General features: G+C 46.3%; 1 protein-coding gene across 1 annotated transcript in view; it reads left to right on the forward strand.

Annotated features, from left to right (window-relative positions):
- LOC138960344 (TGF-beta receptor type-1-like) overlaps positions 1-14655 on the forward strand; it is a 39645-nt gene extending 24990 nt beyond the window's left edge. Inside the window, exons 7-9 of the mRNA XM_070332222.1 lie at positions 9469-9552; positions 9796-10124; positions 10456-14655. Of these exons, the coding sequence (XP_070188323.1) occupies positions 9469-9552; positions 9796-10124; positions 10456-10581 (539 nt within the window). The 3' untranslated portion in view covers positions 10582-14655. The remainder of the gene's footprint in view (positions 1-9468; positions 9553-9795; positions 10125-10455) is intronic.
- The last annotated feature ends 6341 nt before the right edge of the window (positions 14656-20996 follow it).

Genomic DNA, 20996 nt, shown 5'->3' on the forward strand with positions numbered 1-20996 from the left:
TTGCCACTTTGACTGGCTTGGTTCAAAGTGTTTTTTTCTTACGGAAAGAACTCCTCTTATTTCTGTTTATTGCAGGTGGCTATCCACCTTTCTTTTTGGGTTTCCGTTTTGTCTTCCATGTCTTATTTAAGACTTTATGAGATTTCGGTCACGTTGTTACGGCTTGGTGCAGCTTGGCTTTACCCTTTTTTCAAGGCTAGCCTGGCGATTTATCACGGATAACGGCTAAGCTTACTCTAGTAGCTTCTGTGAGAAGTGGGAGTAAGCGTGCTTTCTGGCTATTTTGAATAAAGACAGCTCTTTTAAGAAAGACTGATCTATGACTTGTGGGTTTTCTTTGAAATTTTCTGGCATTTGAGCGGAAAATAGGGAAAACCAGCTTCGAATTGCATTCTCAATTCATGAAGTGAGAGTTGGGCTCCTTTAGAGTCGCGTTTAGCCAATTAAACTTTTCGAGGTTCGAAGATTTTTCTGACTCGCACGGATCTTGTTAGATTAGTGAATCAAGGGTCACTTTCCTTATCTTTCATCTCGGTCGTGATTGAACCTCGGCATTTAAGCGGTAATGGGGGCAACCAGCTTCCAATTGCACTTTCTTTTCTTGAAGCATGAGTTTGGTTCCTTTAGAGTCACGTTTAGCCAGTTTAACTTTTCGATTTTCGAGGATTTTTCTGTCTTTCACGGATCTTGTTAGATCATTGAATCAAAGGGCATTTGCCTTATCTTTCATCTCCGTCGTGGTTTAACCTTGAACGGTTGAAAACGACGTTAAACACTGAGTTATGGAGGGAAGAAGGTCTATCTACTCTGGTAGAGGTATGACGTTTTGTAGTCAACCTTACCTAGATGGACTGCTACACTGGATTCTTGCTCCTGGGGAGCTTGATGTGGTTATTTGTCCGGTGAGGACGCTCAGAAGGTACCTGTCACGGACTCGGCAATTGGTCAGAAAGTCAGAAGCTTTTATGATATCGCTTAACACAGCAGGTGTAAGGATATTGCGAAAGGGACTTTAACCAAGTGAGTCTCCATGTTGATCACACAGAGGTTTACCTGTTGACAATCACAGTCTGGAGATGTTAGGGCAGTTTTGCCTTTCTCTATAGCTAGAACGTTTGAGGCAAGGGCATGGGCCTCCTCTTTGGCAGTCCTCCGGTCGGGCCTTTTTGGCTGAAGTACTGGAGTCGGCTTACTGGCGGTCTGAGGAGGTTTTTATTAACTTCTACCTCAGAGGCGTCTTGTTACAGGACGGCAGTTCCGCGTTACCTGTTGTGGTAGTCGCAGGACAGGTTCTAATATCTTAATTTTCGCTATATACCCGCCACCTATAGTAGCAATCTGCTATATGTGAGTTGGGTAATAATATGTAATTTAATCCAAAATTTTAATAATAAATTTTCATTTAATTAATATACTTACCCAACTCACATCGTTTAAACCCTCCCGCCTCCCCGCTGTGGTGGTATTGGGTTCTAAAAAAGTAGTGAGTTGGGCTTCGTTCGAATGATACAAATGGCGGCGTATGCGCACGCATACGGATGTTGGACCGGACATCGGTCTGATATTATGGGATGGATCACTCTTTTTTAGGGTGGTCTCCCTTGTTACCAAGGGGAACGTGTACAGCGTTACCAGCACTGAACTAGAGTTAATTGCTATATGTGAGTTGGGTAAGTATATTAATTAAATGAAAATTTATTATTAAAATTTTGGAATAAAATCAAATGGACATTAAATTACATATTACTTACTCCAAATCTCATAAATAGCAATTTAATATCATATTCTTACTCCGAATCACATTAGCATTGAGTCACCTGAGATGCTTATCACTGAAAAACGCTTACCCGGCTAAAGAATTTAAAGGGAAGCAACCCCATCACCAAAACGAAAGTGAAAGTAGCTTTGGTAATGGGCCAGTACACCGGGAGTTACCTCCCATACGGGTGTATGCCACGTCACTTCCTCTAGGAACACGTGCCTATTATCATACGTCTTTTTCACCTCGGAGAGGACGGTTCACTTTTTGACGCTCTGTGGCTGACCTTGTGTGTTTGAGTGACACCCGCCGGCCACGTTACCCAGCTTGTCTGCTCGCCTTGCCTACAGTTTGGTGAGCTCGTTCCCGTTTGTTGTTGGTTGTTTGCGCTGTTTCGTTACTGTACGTTGTCCGTTTTTTACGGACTTGTGTGTCAGTGACTTGCGTGTTTCGCCATTTTGTTGTGTGAGTTAGTTAGCTAACTCGTGTGACTTTGCTAGTAGCTCTGCGTGCCCTCTTTCTGTTTGGGCAAGTGTAGCTTTAGTATTTTGTTGACGCGTAAGCGTGTGTGTTTACTGTCTTTTCAGTCGTTTTGACTTACGTTTCAGTAAATCTTTTTGGCTTTGCCACGTGTTGTTGACGTTTGTGTCAGTGTCTTGCGTGTCGCCATTTTGTTGTGTGAGTTAGTTTTCTAGCTCGTGTGACTTTGTTTGTAGCTCTCCGTGCCTCTGCTTGTGGGGCAAGTTTAGCTATAGTATTTTGTTAACGCATTAGTGCGTGTGTTTACTGAATTTTCCAGTCGTTTAGACTTATGTTTCAGTAAATTTTTTCGCGTTGCCACGTGTTGTTGTCAACATGTCTGATTCAGACAAGCGCCGTGGCAAGTCGGACCCCAAGGGGAAAATTAAGACTAAGTCTTCCTCTTCCAAAGCAACTTTACTTGTTACAGACCAAGAGCGTAACACTTTGTTGGCTGTACCAATTTCGGCGCCTAGCGCTGTTACTACTTCTGCTTCTTTTGCGGCGCCTAGCGCTACTGTTACTTCTGCACCTGTCTCTACATCGGAGACTTCGTCTTCTTTGTTAGCACCTGGACAAGGTGCGTTGGTTTCCTCTCTGTTAAAGTCACTGGTTCCAGAAATCCGCAGCTTGGTGCAGGCAGAATTTCAGCGTTCCGTCGCCAGCAGTTCGGCGTTTCCGGCATCTGGCAGTGACGTCCGGGCATTGGCTTCCGTGTCTTTGTCCTCCACTTCCGGCTTGGAGCAGCGTCCTCCCTCTTCAGCGTCGGTTGGTAAGCAGAGCTGGTCCGATAGCCCTCGTGAGGCGCCTGGACGTTCTCCTTCGGGGGACAGCTCTTTCGCATCGGGTCACGACCGATACCTTGCTGATCTTTCATTTCCGGCGATAACCTACGAGGCCCCGGACTTGTTCGAACAGCGGCGGCAGTCGGTTTCGACTGCCGCATTTCCGGCACTTGCCGGAAGTGATGATCCGTCCGCTCCGGCACGCTACGGCGGTCGCGGCAGGATGGAGTATTCACTGACTTCCGGTCCTTCCGGATCGCGAAGTCAACCAGTGCAGTCTTCACTTCCGCATTTTGCGGTTCCGTTGACTACACTTCCGGTTTCGGCCGGAAACGCTTCTTCCTCTTCTGGTGGTTCCTTCCGGATACCAGATAGTGGATTACAGCGTGCGCCTTCCGGCTTTCAAGCGCCTAGGCTTGAGCAGGCATCACTCCACTCAGTCGGGGGAGTGACGTCAGCTCATCCAGCTCCGGTTTTTGCGGATGGTCGTCCTGCTTACCCTTTACCTTCACAGGATTTTGGGCGGCAGGATGACGTTAGTGCTCAGGCTTTTCCGGTTTCCGGTTTGCCAGGGCATGCTTCTGCTTCCGGAACTGGTGACTTCGGTCATGGTTCCACGTGTGACTATTCTGATGCTCCATCAGTGGTCAGCGAGGAGTCGCGGGGCGTGTTTCCGTCGAAGCTCAAGTCTGTTCTTGACGTCGCGGCGGAAGTAACGTCTCGTTATTTTCCTGAAGGGGTGGTGGCTGCGGACTCTTCCGCATCATTCGTTCCTTCTGCCATGGCGGACTTCCGGCCGGCACAGGAGGATGTTTCTTCCTTCCGGTTCGCCGAGTCTCCGTCAGTGGCTTACCAACTTTCGCATTCACTGGTTCGTCCAGCACATGCGGGGAGTGGTATTCGGCCAGTGCCTGTTCCGTTACTGCTTCCTTTTGGTCCAGTTCCGGAATCAGCGCAGCAGTGGGTGGCTTCAGCTGCCCAAGCCTCTTCCTTCGTGCCTACGGTCAATAGGAAGCTTGGCATGCCCAATCAGAGCCAGAATTGGCTGGCGTCTTTTGCACTCCCTAGGGCTACCCTTCCGGTTTCCCGGGAATTGCTGCCTCTTCTGACTAAACCGATCAAGCGTGATTCGGTTTTGCCGGTTTCCGAGGCTTCCCTCCTCTCTGCTGAGGAGGTTGGACGTCGGCAGATCGAACTGTCCTCCATTGCGGAGACTCTCGTTCGGGCTCTGTCTCGGGCATTGACCGATTCGCTAGTTCCTTTCACTCTCAGTGAAGAACAGAATGCGGACGATGTCTCTGCGCTTTTGGCCGCATTGGCCAAGGTCAATGAGGAACAATTGCGTCTTTCCTCCCTGCAGTACACCCAAGCGGTACTCTGCAGGAGGGATCTCTTCCTCTCGCAGTCCCAATTCACGGAACTGGCTACTAGGGAGACCTTGAGAGTCTCCCCGGTCTCAGAGGAGTCTCTCTTCTGTCCGCTGGCACTGGATGCCAGACAGAAGGAGATTCAGTCAAACAAGGACAGTCAGTTCCTTGACTACACTCTGAAGGGGGTGAAACAGTCTCAGCCTTCTAAACAGAAGCAGGCTCAGACATCGTCTAACCCCAAGCCAGCTCAGAAGCGGCAGGCTCCGCCGGCCGCTCGTGGTGGGAAGAAGAGGACGGCATCGGGGAGGGGGCGTGGCGGCTCTGGAAGTAAGCCACACCCCCAATGAAGCGCTCCCGATCTCACCTCCCTCCCGCCCTCCACCTTGGTGATGGCGGGAGGCCCCTCCCGGGCACTTTCTCGTTGGATGTCGGTAGTAGACAGCCAATGGATTGTGGGAGTGGTGAGATCGGGCTTCCGCCTACTCTGGCGGGAGGAAAAGGCGCCTCTTACCCGAGTGCCTCCGCGGTTCAAGCCCCCCTTCTCGCAGGAAGCACGTTCCGTCTTGCAGTCGGAAATTGCCTCCCTGGAGCAGAAGGGCGCGGTGGAGAGAGTTCGGGTCCACAGCTCCCTGGGATTTTACGGGCGTCTGTTCGCTGTTCCCAAAGCATCAGGAGGATGGCGTCCCGTGTTGGATTTATCTCTCCTCAATACTTTCTTGAGGGAGATAAAATTCAAGATGGAGACGCCAGCCTCTGTCCGAGACTCTCTCCGCCCAGGAGACTGGGTGACCTCGATCGATCTCACGGACGCATACTTTCATATTCTTATGCATCCGGCCGACCGGAAATGGCTTCGTTTCCGGTGGGGAGATCAGATCTACCAGTTTCGCGCACTCCCTTTCGGGCTGTCTCTCGCACCATGGATTTTCACCATGGTGGTGAGACAGGTCTGTGCACTGGTGAGGTCCCAGGGTATCCGTCTGCGGGCTTATCTGGACGACTGGCTCATCATGAACCAGTCCCAGAGCGGCTGTTCGCAGGATACCCTGACGGTTCTTCGAGAATCCAACTCGTTGGGATTCTCGATCAACCGGGTAAAGTCGGAGCTGACCCCGTCACAGACATTCACTTATCTGGGGATGTCTTTCGACACGGTCGCTTGGACTGTCCAGCCTTCTCAGAGAAGGGTGGACAAGCTCCAAGCCCAGATTCGCTCCACTTTACCTCTCCTGATGGCTTCCATCCGCTCGCTCGCCTCCATCTTGGGGCAGATGGAGTCTATGGCTCTTCTGGTTTCACTGGGCCGGGTCCACAAACGTCCGCTTCAGTTCGCGCTGAAGCCGTTTGTGGACTCTCCTCTGGTGGACTGGGACGCCCTCATCCCTTTGCAGGGATGGTTCCAGTCTGCGACCCTTCCGTGGTTGGACACGGAGTGGGTCTGCAGAGGTGTTCCGATCGTCGTGCCCCTCCCCGACCTGGACCTCTTTACAGATGCGTCCAGGGAGGGTTGGGGGGCACATACAGATCTTCAGACTACTTCCGGTCTGTGGACGACGGAGCAGTCCTTGTGGCACATCAACTTGCTGGAGCTAGAGGCAGTTGCTCTAGCTCTGGCCAAGTTTCTGCCCTCCCTGTACGCCAAACATGTTCGTCTGTTTACAGACAACATGACAGTGGCGGCGTACATCAACAAGCAGGGAGGCTCGCGGTCCCCGTCTCTCTCGGAGAGGGCTTGCGAGATCCTGGTGTGGTGCTTTCAGCATCATATCACGATCTCGGCCAGGTACCTTCCAGGGAGGCTGAACACTTTGGCGGATGCGCTCAGTCGTTCCGGTACGGTGCTTCAGTCGGAGTGGACGATCACTCACGGGGCACTGCTTCGCCTTTGGGCCCAGGTCCAAAAGCCTCTGGTGGACCTTTTTGCCACAAGGTACTCAAAGAGGCTTCCGGTGTTCGTCTCGCCATTCCCGGACCCTCAGGCATGGCGAGTGAACGCTCTGGACTTTCCCTGGACGGGTCTGGAGGCGTACGCCTTTCCTCCCTTTCCGTCACTCAGCCGAGTAATCCGGAAAGCGGAGATGGAGGAGCCGGCCCTTCTTCTTCTGGTCGCTCCTCTGTGGCCGTCGCAGGTCTGGTTTCCAGATCTTCTTCGGCTCGCCCAAGGGCCCCCCATTCCTCTCGCACTCGTGCGAGGGGAACTAGTGCAGCCCCGAACAGGCATTCCACACGAGGAGCCCAGTCTTCTGAAGCTTCACGTGTGGAAGTTGTTCGGGACTCGCTGAAGCGCTCTGGGGCGTCGTCTTTGACTCTGGACTTGGTGGCTCGCTCGCATAGAGCGTCCACCTCTTCAGTTTATGCTTCCCACTGGAAGGCATGGACTGCCTGGTGTTCAGCTAGAGGGGTGAGTTCGGTGGCTCCGCGCTCTATTCAGGTCGCTAACCACCTCTCTTTCATGTCTTCGCAGGGCGCCTCAGTCTCCTCGTTGAGGGTCCGGCGCTCCGCTATCTCGGCGACTCTTAAGCAGATTGGTCGTTCTGTTCGAGTCGGGGGCGTTATAGCTGCAGTCATTAAAGGGGCTGCTCTTAAGGAAGCTAAAGCTCGTTTGCCCGCTCCCAAGTGGGACTTGTTTTTAATCCTGGAATTCCTTCGTTCTGCGGATTTTGAGCCTTTAAGCGAGGCCAGTCTGTTCAATGTCACTCGCAAAGCGCTGTTTCTCCTTTTGTTGGCTACGGCCCGACGGGGTAGCGAGGTCCACGCCCTGTCGGGTCAGCCTGGAGATATCTCCTTTGAGCCGGACGGTTCCGCATCTTTGCGTTTCCGGCCTGATTTCCTGGCCAAGAATCAGTCTCCGGGGCAGGCCTCTCCGCTGGTTAGAGTTAAGGCTCTGACCAGCGCGTTGGCCCCGGATGACCCCGATTCGGTCAATTGCCCTGTGAGGGCACTTCGTCTGTACTTAGCCCGGACTCAGCCGATTCGGTCTAGTTCTCAGAAGTTGTTGTTTATCTCTCTCCTTACTAGGCGCGAGAAAGATTTGTCGAAGGTAACGTTGGCCCGGTGGGTGTCCTCGCTCATCAAGCAGGCTTATGAGTGGAGTCGCACAAAGAGGGGGGGGGGTTATGCCCTCCTTGCCACTTGACTCGGCCCGAGCCCATGAAACGAGGGCGTGGGCATCCTCTCTGGCAGTTCTGCGCTCCAGACGTCTAGAGGAGGTGCTGACAACTGCGTATTGGCGTTCCGAAGATGTTTTCATAAACTTTTATCTTCGGGACGTCACAGCTCTTCGACAGGATGGCTCCAGAGGCCTTCCAGCGCTCATAGCAGCAGGCCAGTTCCTGTCCAGAACTTGATGGTGAGTTTTGATTCATTTCTAGCCCACCGCCTTGTTGATGTTATCTGCTAATGTGATTCGGAGTAAGAATATGATATTAAATGGAAAATTTCCTAAATAAATTATCATTTAATTAATATACTTACCCGAATCACATACTGTATTCCCTCCCACCTGCCCCGCTTATGGTTTTAAGATTTTTTAAAGCCGTATGATAATAGGCACGTGTTCCTAGAGGAAGTGACGTGGCATACACCCGTATGGGAGGTAACTCCCGGTGTACTGGCCCATTACCAAAGCTACTTTCACTTTCGTTTTGGTGATGGGGTTGCTTCCCTTTAAATTCTTTAGCCGGGTAAGCGTTTTTCAGTGATAAGCATCTCAGGTGACTCAATGCTAATGTGATTCGGGTAAGTATATTAATTAAATGATAATTTATTTAGGAAATTTTCCATTTACTTCAGTTGAGTGCTAAAACGTTGAACACGCTTCCCTGGTTACACAAAGGTAACAGTGGCAGAAGGAAGTCGCATACTTCACAACGACTCAACACCGACAACCCTAGAGGGAAGTTTGGAAGAAAGGAGACTGGCAGCTCTCCGTTCCCCCACAAAAATGTCCTTCAACTGACCCGCAAAAGTCTGAAAAATGTCTTAACATCTGCTCTTTGTCTAAAGGAACGTTGCTAGCTGAAATTCTGTTAAGTTCAGGAGGTGGAGAAACCACCGGTGAAACAGTAGGCGGATCAATGACTACGTTAAATGTAGCAGAAGTGGCTGGGTCAACAACCTGCACAGTAGGCTTAGATTTAGGTTTCTTTGCCGACCGCTTAGGTGTATCAGGCTCCACGTGCGTAGAGCTACGCTTCTTTGCGTCTTTATCAGACATGTTGACCACCGGAAAAGTTCTAGAAACACAAGGTCTAAAACCGAAAATTCCCTAGCCAAAAACGAAAGCAGGAAAGAACTCACCCGTGAGTAAGGACGAAGAGAAAACCAGGGAAAAATTCAGCCAACCAAGGCTGAAAAGGGCAACAAAAGCCCGGAGCGCGAGTCCAATTACGTCTGAGCAGCTGAGGCGTTGGAAGAAAAGTGAGAGCAATATGGCGTTTTGTTACGTGATGGTTTTTTTTTGGGAGTAGCTTTCCTTTGTGTAACCAGGGAAGCGTGTTCAACGTTTTAGCACTCAAATGAAGTAAATTGCTATTTATGAGATTTGGGTAAGTATATTTATCAAATGAAAATTTACTCTTGAAATTTTCGATTTTGGTCAATTTTTTTGTGTGCCTCAGTCCGGGCTTTTGGATTATATTTAACTTAAAAAGGAATTACCGGTAATCAATTTAAAAAAAGAAAAAGTTGAGTCAAAATTAGAATGTTGATAATTGATACAAATATGAGTGCGTTGGATTCTTTATTATTTCCTGAATCCAATAATATATGGATATGTCATGTTTACTCTGAAAATGTGCTCAAAATTAAAGAAAATCGGTTCTATGTTTGCATTCTACACTTAGCCCAGCGCAACCCGTCTCGGTCTTCAGATTTCATGTAGCCAAGCCTTTACCAATCCTGGTAATAACTATTCCCAGGATTTGAGTGTTGCTCTTTTAGTTCCAGGCGGACAGATTATTTGAATGTTTTTATTTCGCTTCACGCGACTTGTTGTTTTTAGGGGCACATTGAGATTACCACTTTATGTCCACAGGTAAACCCGCTATTGCTCACCGGGACATCAAGTCCAAAAACATCCTGGTCAAAAGCAACAATACCTGCTGCATTGCAGACTTGGGTAAGTATGAGAAAAAGAATTGTAGATTTTCATTGTAAGGTGTAGTAATTTTGAGGTTAGCTTTTAATCCTCCTTTTTCTCTTCAGTTTTGGGTTGTGAATTTTGTACACAACTATCTATAAATGACAGGTGAAAGACATACCACTCTCATTGTTTTGTTTTTTTCACCTTGAAGGGGCAAGAACTTGCCTTGTCATGCAAAAGAAATGTAGCACATGATTTTTGTCTTCTTTCATTGTGTAGGTCTTGCCGTCCGTCACGATTCCAAAACAGACAGTGTAGACATCGCGCCAAACAATCGCGTGGGCACGAAGCGCTACATGGCGCCAGAGTGCCTGGACGAGACCATCAACATGAACCACTTTGAGTCCTTCAAGCGGGCAGACGTCTACTCCTTTGGACTGGTTTTGTGGGAGATTGCCCGTCGCTGTTCCATCAGTGGCATCTTCGAGGACTACCAGCTGCCGTACTATGACATGGTTCCCTCCGATCCTTCCCTGGAAGATATGCGGAAGATTGTTGTCACAGAGCGACACAGGCCCGCCACCCCCAACCGCTGGCAAGGAGTAGAGGTTGGTTTTGTGTGGAGCTTGAGTGTTGTGCAGTGTTTTGTAGCCTTAGACGCAATGCATTTTATGGATGAGATTGAATGTTTGGATGTCAATTATGATGGTGACTTGTGTGTGTCTGTTTTGGGATGTAAGGATGAAGAGTGGATTCTGATCGTTTGTGATTGCAAGTATGAGTCAAATGAGCCTGTGTATTCATGGCTGAGAACTTTTAAAACTAAACTTAGAAATTCTTGTAACTGCCACTGGTGTTTCTTTTAGTGAAAAATTGAGGCTGACGAAATGTTGACAATTGAGGTGACAAAAAAAGTTTACATGACCTTGACTGTTGCAGTCCCTTCGAGTCATGGCACGTCTGATGAAGGAATGCTGGTACCACAATGCCGCTGCTCGACTCACAGCCCTACGCATTCGCAAGACACTGGCCAGCCTAGCCTCACAGGAAGACATGAAAATCTGAGGGATTCTGCTGCTGCTGCCTTGAGAGACTGTGTTGAGATCACCCAGTTGTGTTGATGACTGTTTTCTGGTGTTGAACAGTGGGCTGGCTCCACGTCAAAATGCAACCTGCTGCCTACAGTGGTCATGATGACCACTGCTCTGTGTGTAACTGACATCCGCGTGTGAGATGACAAGCCAGCCCGTTAACAGTCATTAGTTCCAGGAGCCTGATCAACAAAACAAGCCAACTTTAGAGAGAGATGACAACATTTCTGCCTTCTGCTGGGCAGGCACAAGTCTGGTGTCCGGCAAATTTAGTGGCTTTGTTTTTCTTTGGTAAAAAGGGTTGGGGTGTAACCTAGGGATATCCTTTTACTGCAAAAGGTAATGATAGGCAAACCATTACCTGCAAGTATCTAACCGTGCTAGGTGCCAAAGAACAAGGAGGTCACAAACTTTAAAACAGTGAGACTGCCGACAACCTTTTTTGGAATGGCAAACTTAAATGGCAACCCCAGTAGAGTGACTTCTGTTAAAAACAGTCATACACAGCATAACTTCTACAGTTCAGGTTAGTACGTGTATTGTTAGGCCCTAAGGAGTTTTAATGATAATCCGGGGCTTACAGCAACAAAATTAGAACCCAGTTTTAGGGCTTTCAAAGTCGAGAATTCAAAATGGTATCGAGGAATAAACCTTACCTGTGTCTGTTTTTAGTTTATTCTCCAGTTTGTTTTCCTTTGGAAATGAAATTAAAATTCCACTGTCCATAAGTGCTTGGTTTTTAAATGACCAGAGGAAAGGTAAAAACATGTTTGAAATCAAAAGGTCAAATACAATGCCAAAAATAGTGCATGTCAAATTTGATCAATTGAGCACTTTTTGGTCTCAAACTTCTGAACGGTGGCTGTAATACAAATATGTCTACATGGTTGTTTTAACACAGACTGAATACTCCTGACATTGTGTATGTTTTAGATTAGTACTGAGGAGTTTTATTTTTGTATTGCTATTCGCAAGCAATTTCATTGGATAAGTTTGCTGATGACAGTGTGGCAACTGCTGTACAAACAGTCAAATAGTTACAAAATGAGGGGAAAATAGCCTGTGTCCTGGTCTTTTGGTTTTAAAACCAGCAGAACATGGCTTTGAACTGTAATACTGTACTGTTGGGTTTTTGTTTGTTTAGAGGTGTTTTATCATTTGTTCTTGTAAATAAGTGTAATGATATGACTACCTTCTATGACTTCATCCCTTTTTATTGTTGACATTTGCTATTTTGAATCTGAATTGCATTACAGTAATTTACAACTAACTCTGCAACTAGTAAATGTATTGTGTATTTTAGTTACCTCAGTCATCAGTCATAACTATTTGTCCCTTGTTGCATGAGATTCTGTTCCATTACTGTTCATTTGAGTTCATTCTTTCACATACTGATTGTTCACTGAACATCACCGGACCCAAAATTCAAACTGGTAAAAAGTTGAAAAGTTCCACACAGATTCAAAATAAATACCATGGAGAGAAAAAAATAAAACTGATGTCATGGTTTGTTTGCACAAATACCTGCTTCCTCTTCATCTCTTAATTTTTAGAAAGACATGGTTTGCGTTAATTTTCTCTAACGAAAATGACGTGCTCTGCTTTGCACAGTTTTCAAGTTCATCAATAGACTTACAGAATGCACTGATTTATGCCCCTCGTGCAGACACTGCATTTTTCACAGTCATGGCCTTCTTTAACGCTGTCAGGAAAGGTATTAAAATCAGTCAGTGTTTTGTCTGTCCGTCTAGTGTAGCTCGAGTGACTACACATAATGACAGCATAGTGGATATTCGTTTTTCCTTGTTCCTTGTTGGAGTTCTGTACTGTTGTGACCATCATTTACTTTCCCCTTGGACATCAGTGCAATGAATTTACGATCGTTTGGTTTACTGGTCATGTTTACTGGGGGTGAGAGAGGTGAGGTGAGGGTACAAGGAGTGTAAATAGTGAGTGACAAGGGAGGGAGCTATTGTATAAATGTTGGTTGAATACTTCAGTTATTGTAGTATTTTATGACTGCAAAAATATGAAGTGATCAGACCTCATTTTTGGAGTTACAGGATCACAGAATTTTTTTGTTGTTGAAACAATCGTTTTTTGTTCGTACATGTACTACAATTTTTTTGTATGAAGCCACAACTTGTAAGTAACTATGTAAGTCACTGTGAACTCACATGTCATATGAGTAAGTTACAAAAAGTCAGTTCAGAACTGTTTTCTTTTTTTAATATGGATAGAAAGCAGGTACTTGTACTGTTAACTCAGCATGTGTAAAAACGTCTTGATGAGTGTTTTGAGGCAGTGGTGACTTTGGTTTTAACATGGCGCTTTGATGGCATTTTACTCAAAAGCAGCTTGCTTGTTGTAAATAGTGTATTTATTTATAACCCATCAAGCCAGTATGCATTGGTTCATCTCAGAGAGAACGTGTTTTATGTGTCTTGAAAAGTCAAGATGCTTATATTTTGAAGGAAAGGAAATTGTCTTTGTGTGTGTGAGATTGGCTAATTTGGGATTTTTTAATGCTGTATTCACCTGTTTTGTGTGTAAAGGCGTTTTCATTTTTATATGGATGATGGGGGGAGGCCGGGGTGACGTCCTTGCTAGGTATAAGTGATTATGAATGTCACAGGTTAACTGTTCAAAGTAAAAGGATTTTTTTGTCGTGCCAGTGTTTTAACTGACACACCGTAGGTTTTCAAGATGGTGCTTGAAGAAGCGTTATGTTAAAGTAGGCGTTTAGGTGTCTTGATCTTTCCCAAGATTGATCAGTTCGACTCGAGGGGATGTAAAGTCAATAAGTTTGTTGTGTTTTTTTAAACTTCTGAAGTGACGATCAAACAATGAATAGACAAGCAATGTTCTTATTCTGCCAGCCAAGGAACAGTCACACTGGCACATTCCAAGTCTTAAGTAGGATGTTAGACATAAGGACATGACTAACAATGCCAGGTCATGCTGTAGTAATGAGGGAAATGTTTAGGATTTTGCTTTAATACATGCTTGGTTTAAATGTTTGTTTGGTTGTTATTGAATCTTTGATGAACTTTTCAGATAATATTGCGTTTTTGTAAAATGTTTTCTGAATATTAACACACCTAATGGCTGTTACGTTTAGTATGCTGGTGCAGTTTTCATCACTCACGTCTGCGGTCTGTGTGAATGTTCATTGTGACTTGGTGTTTGTGATATAAGTATGAAAGAGGTGCTTCTACAAACAAGAGTACCTGAGAGTGCACAGAGTTATATACCAAAGAAAAATTACCGTATCACTCATGAATGAGTTATTCATTCCCCCGTGCCTATAAAATTGAGACAATGTTAATTGCTTAGCTTATTTCTTCAAAGAGAGATAAACCTATTATAGTGAACTTGGGTTATGTTTTGTTCTGGTTTTTCAAAAATGCTTCATGAACTGAGATTGATATGAAAGTGAGTAAACATCAAGTCATTTTCTGTGCCCTAATCAATTGACCACAACAGAGCTAACTAGTTTTTGAAAGTATATTGTCATTGTTTAACTCTGCTTAAAATTGTTGTACTTACAGTGACTGATACTGTATTATCCTTTGATTCACCTAATGTTTTAGACTTAGCTGTAACTCAACATGTTGAAAACATACACGCTGCAACATGTAAAACATATGTTGCAAGCCCTTAAAGTGTTTGTTTTTAGGCATAATTCAGACAGCTTGATTTGTTACAAGTCCATTGTATGTTGTTAGTGTACACTCATTTTTGTTTTAATTTAATTATTTTTGTGTGTTTTATATATGATATTCAATACTCTTTTTGAAGACAAGGTCAGGAACTTAAATGGTTTAACTTCAGTAATAACCACTTTATTTTCATTTTGCTTTGATTCATCAATTTTGATTGATTCATGTCCCCCCCGCGGGTTAGGGGGAAGGATTTACCCCTCCCTGGTCCCCCCGCGGGTTAGGGGGAAGAATTTACCCCATGCTCCCCAGCATGTCGTAAGAGGCGACTAACGGATTCTGTTTCTCCTTTTACCCTTGTTAGGTGTTTCTTGTATAGAATATATTAAATTACATATCTTACCCAACTCACATATAGCAATTAACCCTAGTTCAGTGCTGGTAACGCTGTACGCGTCCCCTTGGTAACAAGGAAGGCGCCTCTAAAAAAAGAGTGACATGAGACCCGTAAGGGTGTCTAAGCCAGCCCGGAAACGAGACTGCCTTCCGTATGCGCGCGCATACACCGCCATATGCAATTCATTCCAAAGCTCAGCGCCAGTGAGACTGGTCGCATTTGATGTACGCTCCGGCTGTTTCAGCCGTTTTGACTTAGTCTTTTGACTTTGTTGTTCCTCTTGGTATCTTCTTGCATCTGGACTTCTCTACTGCTGTTGGGGTGAGGTCGTTCTTGTTTATTCTTGATTTTGGCAGCGTTGTTGGCCGCTTTTTGGACTTGCAAAATTTTTTTCAAAAATTTTTCGTGAGTCTTTGTTGTGTCATGGCCGACAATGCCAAGAAGAGGTGTACGCCTAAAAGGTAGCTGCTGCGCCCACTTCTTCTAAAGAATCTTCTAGGAAGACTAAACAATCCGTTTCTGGTGAAGATACTCTTGCAAAAAATCTTTTGATGTGTTTGTTGATTTGCCCGCTAAGCCGGTAGACAAGACAGCGGCCATTTTGTCGGCTAAGCCGGTTGACAAGACCGCTCACGTGAATAAACCTGCTAAGGGGGATTCTCCCCCTGTGGTGCCGGGGTTGGCATCAGCTGATGTTGCTGCTTTGTTGTTATCTCTTAGTTCGCAGGTGTCTACTTTAGCGGCCGAGATTACTTCGACGAGAGCGGAGCTTCGTTCTCTTCCCTCGGGTGTGGCTGGCGTCTCTTCGCTTGCCAGCGTTCGCTCGTCTCCTGCCACTACAGTCACGAGAGCGGAGGTGCATGCCTCTCAGGATGAGGAGATTGTGCCGTGTCCGCTTTTGGGTTCGCATTCCGGCGTTCCGTCTCGTACACAAGGTATGTCTGCTGAGTTAGTAACCGGGTTCTCCGGCCAAAACTCGGCACGTGGTCAGGAGCGAGTAGCCTCAGGCGCATGGCGGCCGGGCGAAAGTTCTTATCTCTCGGCTGACTCAACCCGCTTTGGCGGCCTTTCAGTGGGGAGTAAGAGCCCTGGTACACGTAAGGAAGTTCCACTGCACTCTGCTCAGTCTGGGGACGGGGGCGAGTGTGTGTGGCTTCCGACCCCGCCCTCTGGGCGGGGGGTAGACAGTAAAGCTGGTTCTCTGCTAGACAATGGTGTCAGTACGGGAGTCAGCTTTCGGATTGCATGGTAGTGCAAGACGACTGGTTTACTGTGTGCAAAGCTAGGTGGTGCTTGGATCGACCAGGAGTGTCTTTCTGGGTGTCACCTTCCTGATTGCGATTGCGAGCATGAAGGAGAGGTTAACGAGGGTGCGTCCACGGTGGTGGACGACTCCCAGCTTACTTGCCGTTCAAGTTGTCCAGCGCAGTGACGTGGGCAGCGGAAAACGGCATTTAGGCACTGTGTGCGAAACTAGGTGGTGCTTGGATCGACCAGGAGTGTCTTTCTGGGTGTCACCTTCCTGATTGCGATTGCGAGCATGAAGGAGAGGTTAACGAGGGGGCGTCCACGGTGGTGGACGACTCCCAGCTTACTTGCCGTTCAAGTTGTCCAGCGCAGTGACGTGGGCAGCGGAAAACGGCATTTAGGTATTGTGGAAGTTGGTGATTCTGGGATCGACCGCGAACGGCTTGGCCGGGAGCGTCTTTCCGGGGGTCACCTTCCTGATTGCCATTGCGAGCATGAAGGAAAGGATAACGAGTGCGTCCACGGGGATGGACGACACCCAGCTTAACTTGCCGTTCAAGTTGTCCAGCGCAGTGACGTGGGCGGCGGAAAACGGCATTTAAGTTTTGACCGGAAGGGGTGGTTGAGAACAAAGGGGTAACTTACTCTACCTCTATCTGGTTCCGACTTCTGGAAGTTCGGAGGAACAGGATGTTCTCTTCAGCTTCCTGGATTTGTTGTCCATTGCCCTGGAGTTGGCAATTGGCCGCGTGTAGCCGGGTTCTCCGGTGAAAGTGGTGTACGTTCGCAGGAGGAATGTGGCACGCATTTTCGTGGCTGGGCAACGTAAGCTTCCGCCCTGGGGGCAGGAGGTTGTTGGTCTGAGTGATTCTTGGATTGACCATGCAAGTCTCTCTGGGGGTCACCTTCCTAACTTTGTAACCAAGTAGGAAGGAGAGGATTGTGAGGGTGTGTCCACGGTGGTGGATGACACCCAGCTTAACTTGCCGTTTAAGTTGTCCAGCGCAGTGGCCTGGTCAGTGAAAAACGGCATTTAGGTTTTGACAGGAACGGGGGGCAGGTAGCGAACGGAGGGCTGGTTCTTTGTTGGACAGTTAAGTCAAACAGGGAGTCAGCTTCCGGATTGCACGGTTGTGCTTGACGGCTGTTCAGATGAAGGTGCTTACGCATTACTGAAGAGCCCTGATTTTAGGTTCCGTTTCATGTTAGCAAGTGCAGTGGTGCTCGCAGCTGAAATGGTTTGAGGACTACGGGATCGTCCGGTGTGTTTTTATGCTACCTGTGGGTTCTGATGTTTACTAATCCACGGCCGGTTCGCTTCCGCTTTTGTGGCTGTGGCTTCCGGTACAGGATGGGATAGCCTTCTACCGTTAACACTGGGGTGTTGGTAGTCGGCACCTTTCAGCCTTTGGCTGTCGGTTCCGTCGCTGCGGTTCCTTTGCTGTTATTCAGGCTGTGTCCACTTCCTTTTCCAGTTTTCCCGCTGGAAGGAGACAGGTGGATGGAGTTTTGGTCATGGAGTTCCGGTGTTGAATTTTTTCAAAACTTTTCCGATTTTTGGCAAGTATTGCCTTATCGGGATTGGTGACTGGTTCTCATCATTTCGATGATTGTTATGATGCTTTTGAACGAGGGGAGGCTTATACTTCAGCTGTGTCGCTGTTCGCGGCATTTTGAGGTTGATTTGAGCCTTCTGAGGAGAATCTTTGAGTGTTAAGTTCTTAGATCCTCTGGCGGGGTTTTTTGTACTTGTGGAGTTTTCACAAGCGAGTCTTCTTTGTCACCACTACCTGTGTAGACAACGTTCGACTTTATACCTGCGGCGGCGTTGCTTTAGCTTGTGTCTTACGCTTAAGAGCGTGTCACTCGCGGAGCGCTTTCTGTAGGCTTCGGTTAACTCCAAACTTAAGAACTTAGGTTCTCTGTTTTTGTTCTACGGAACCGCCCTCGGGTTTGGCTAAAATCCATCTGGATTTGGATAGCTAGGAGAAAGTGTCTGTAAGATCAAGATCTCCTAGCTCGGGGAGTTTGTGGCTTCGGGTTTTTATGATGGGCTCGTTTGAACAAAACGCGCTTTTTCTCTCGCCTGGGTGGTTACGTTCTAACTGGATATCTTTGTGGTCTGACAGGACGCAGATACAAAGGAGTTAACTTTGCCGGTTTTTTACCTGAGGGTAAGCCTCTGCCTTTAAAGTTTTGTTCTTTTGGCTAGGCTTTAATCTCTTTCTTGTTTGAAAGGTCTCTTTTTGAGACCCCTTCTATGCACGCGGGCTTTTATCTATCTAAGAGACGCTCACGGTAAAAGGGAAGCGCAAGGCAGGCCTTGGCTGTCGTTTGTTTCCAAACGAAAAGCTTCAGGCTGGCTGTTATCTACTTTAGCTTTTGGCTCTATACCCTCGCTTTCACAGGATCTTTCTCATAGATCGTTTTGGCGACCTGTTGGTCGCACAGTACGGGTCTTTGCTATCTTGGTTCCAGACCTCTTAAGGCTGGCAAGAAGGCGTCTTTGCTTTCTCACATTCCAGTTACACGGATGTCTTCTGTAAGGATATTCTTGGGATACTTAGGGGCTTCCGCCTCAACTCTGGATTTGATTCAGAGTCTTTATAGGGGTTTTGGGCGTGTTTGTTCGCTTGTCACTTAGACTGGCTTGGTTCGAAGCGCTTATTTCTTACGGAATGAACTCCTCTTCTCTACGTGTAATGAGGTGGCGATCCACCTATTCTGGGTTTCCGTTTTTCTTTCATGTCTTATTTTTAAGACTTTATGTAATTTCTGTCACTTTGGTACGGCTTGGTGCAGCGTTGCTTTAACCCGTTTCAAGGCTAGCCTGGCGGATCTACACGGAAAACGGCCAAGCTTACTCTAGTAGCTTCTGTGAGAAGTGGGAGTAAGCATACTTTCTGGCTATTTTGAATATGGACATCTTTTCAAGAAAGACTGATCTATGGCTTTTGGGTTCCTTCGAAATTTTCTGGCATTTAAGCAAAAATGGAAAACAAGCTTCGAGTTGCATTTTCAATTCATGAAGCAAGGGTGTGGCTCCTTTAGAGTCACGTTTAGTCAATTAAAACTTTTCGGGTTTCGAAGTTTTTTCCGACTTGCACGGATCTTGTTAGATCATTGAATCAAAGGTTACTTGCCTTATCTTTCATCTCCATCGTGATTCTACCTTGGCTTTTATGCGGAAAACGGGGAAAACCAGCTTCCAATTGTATTTTCAATTCAGGAAGCAAGATTTTGGCTCCTTTAGAGTCAGGTTTGGCTCTTTTAATATTTCGATTTTCGAAAAATTTTCTGACTTTCACGGACCTTGTTAGATCGTTGATTTAAAGGCCATTTGCCTTATCTTTCGTCTCCGTCTTGATTTAACCTTGAACGGTTGGAAATGACGTTAAACACTGTTTTAGGGTGGGTACAGGTCTATCTACTCTGGTAGGGGTATGACTTTTTGAAGTCAACCTTACCTAGATGGACTGCTACACTGGACTCTTGCTCCTGGGGAGCTTGATGTGGTTATTTGTCCCGTGAGGACTCTCAGAAGGTACCTGTCACGGACTCGGCATTGGGTCAGAAAATCTGAAGCTTTTATGATATCACTTAGCACAGCAAGGTGTAAGGATATTGCGAAAGTTTATTTAACCAAGTGAGTCTCCACTTTGATCAGACAGGTGCTTACCTGGTGATTAACACAGTCTGGAGATGTTAGGGCAGTTTTGCCTCTCACCGTATGAGGCAAGGCCTTGGGCCTCCTCTTTGACAGTCCTCTGGTCGGGCCGTTTGGCTGAAGTACTGGAGTCGGCTTACGGGCGGTCTGAGGAGGTTTTTATTAACCTCTCCCTCAGAGACGTCTTGGGACAGGACGGCAGTTCCGCGTTACCGGTTATGGTAGCCTTGGAACAGGTTCTAATTTCATGATTTCTCTATATACCCGCCACCTATAGTAGCAATCTGCTATATGTGAGTTGGGTAAGATATGTAATTTAATCAAAAATTTTAGTAATAAATTTTCATTTGATTAATATACTTACCCAACTCACATCGTTTATTCCCTCCCGCCTCCCCGCTGTGGTGGGTGTTTGGGTCTAAAAAAGGAGTGAGTTGGGCTTCGCTTTAGAATGAATTGCATATGGCGGTGTATGCGCGCGCATACGGAAGGCAGTCTCGTTTCCGGGCTGGCTTAGACACCCTTACGGGTCTCATGTCACTCTTTTTTTAGAGGCGCCTTCCTTGTTACCAAGGGGACGCGTACAGCGTTACCAGCACTGAACTAGGGTTAATTGCTATATGTGAGTTGGGTAAGTATATTAATCAAATGAAAATTTATTACTAAAATTTTTGAGTCAATGTTTGTAAAGATTTTAGTCAAGCAGTATGTAAGAAATGTTAAGTCCTTTGTACTGGAAACTTGCATTCTCCCAGTAAGGTAATATATTGTACTACGTTGCAAGCCCCTGGAGCAAATTTTTGATTAGTGCTTTTGTGAACAAGAAACAATTGACAAGTGGGTCTATCCCATCTTCCCCCTTTCCCCGTCGCGATATAACCCTTCGTGGTTGAAAACGACGTTAAACACCAAATAAAGAAAGAAAGATTGATTCATGTTTTGATTTCTCTGGAGTGGCTACCTCATTGTGAAAAAATGGAAAAATCAAATGTAAAAATGTAAAAATGTTTTGATTAAACTACCTTAGACTTGAAATAATTTCAACTTGTATAGTCGTCTTTGTCTTTTGTAAATGGAAGAAATTGTAGTCCGTTTTTTAGTTTGCTGTTGGCATAGGCGTCACAGCTAAATATCAGACACTTTTTCTTCACCCTTTGTCATGCTATGATTAGTCTTAGACGTGCCATTAACTCTTTTGTGTTATGAATAGACAGAAATGCAGCTTTGAGTGACCGTTAGATGACATTTATTTCCAGGTCTGTTCAAATGTAAAACCAGTACTAGTTGTTTTTTTTAGATCATGATTGAAAGATAGACCATGAAATGGATATCCTTAAAATGGGATTTTTTTTAATGTGGCAGCTTGTAAAGCTCTTTTTTTAGGCTTAGATTTACTGAATTTTCATAAAGGACAA

Source organism: Littorina saxatilis, linkage group LG2 (genome assembly GCF_037325665.1).
Source record: "Littorina saxatilis isolate snail1 linkage group LG2, US_GU_Lsax_2.0, whole genome shotgun sequence".
NCBI lineage: Eukaryota > Metazoa > Mollusca > Gastropoda > Littorinimorpha > Littorinidae > Littorina > Littorina saxatilis.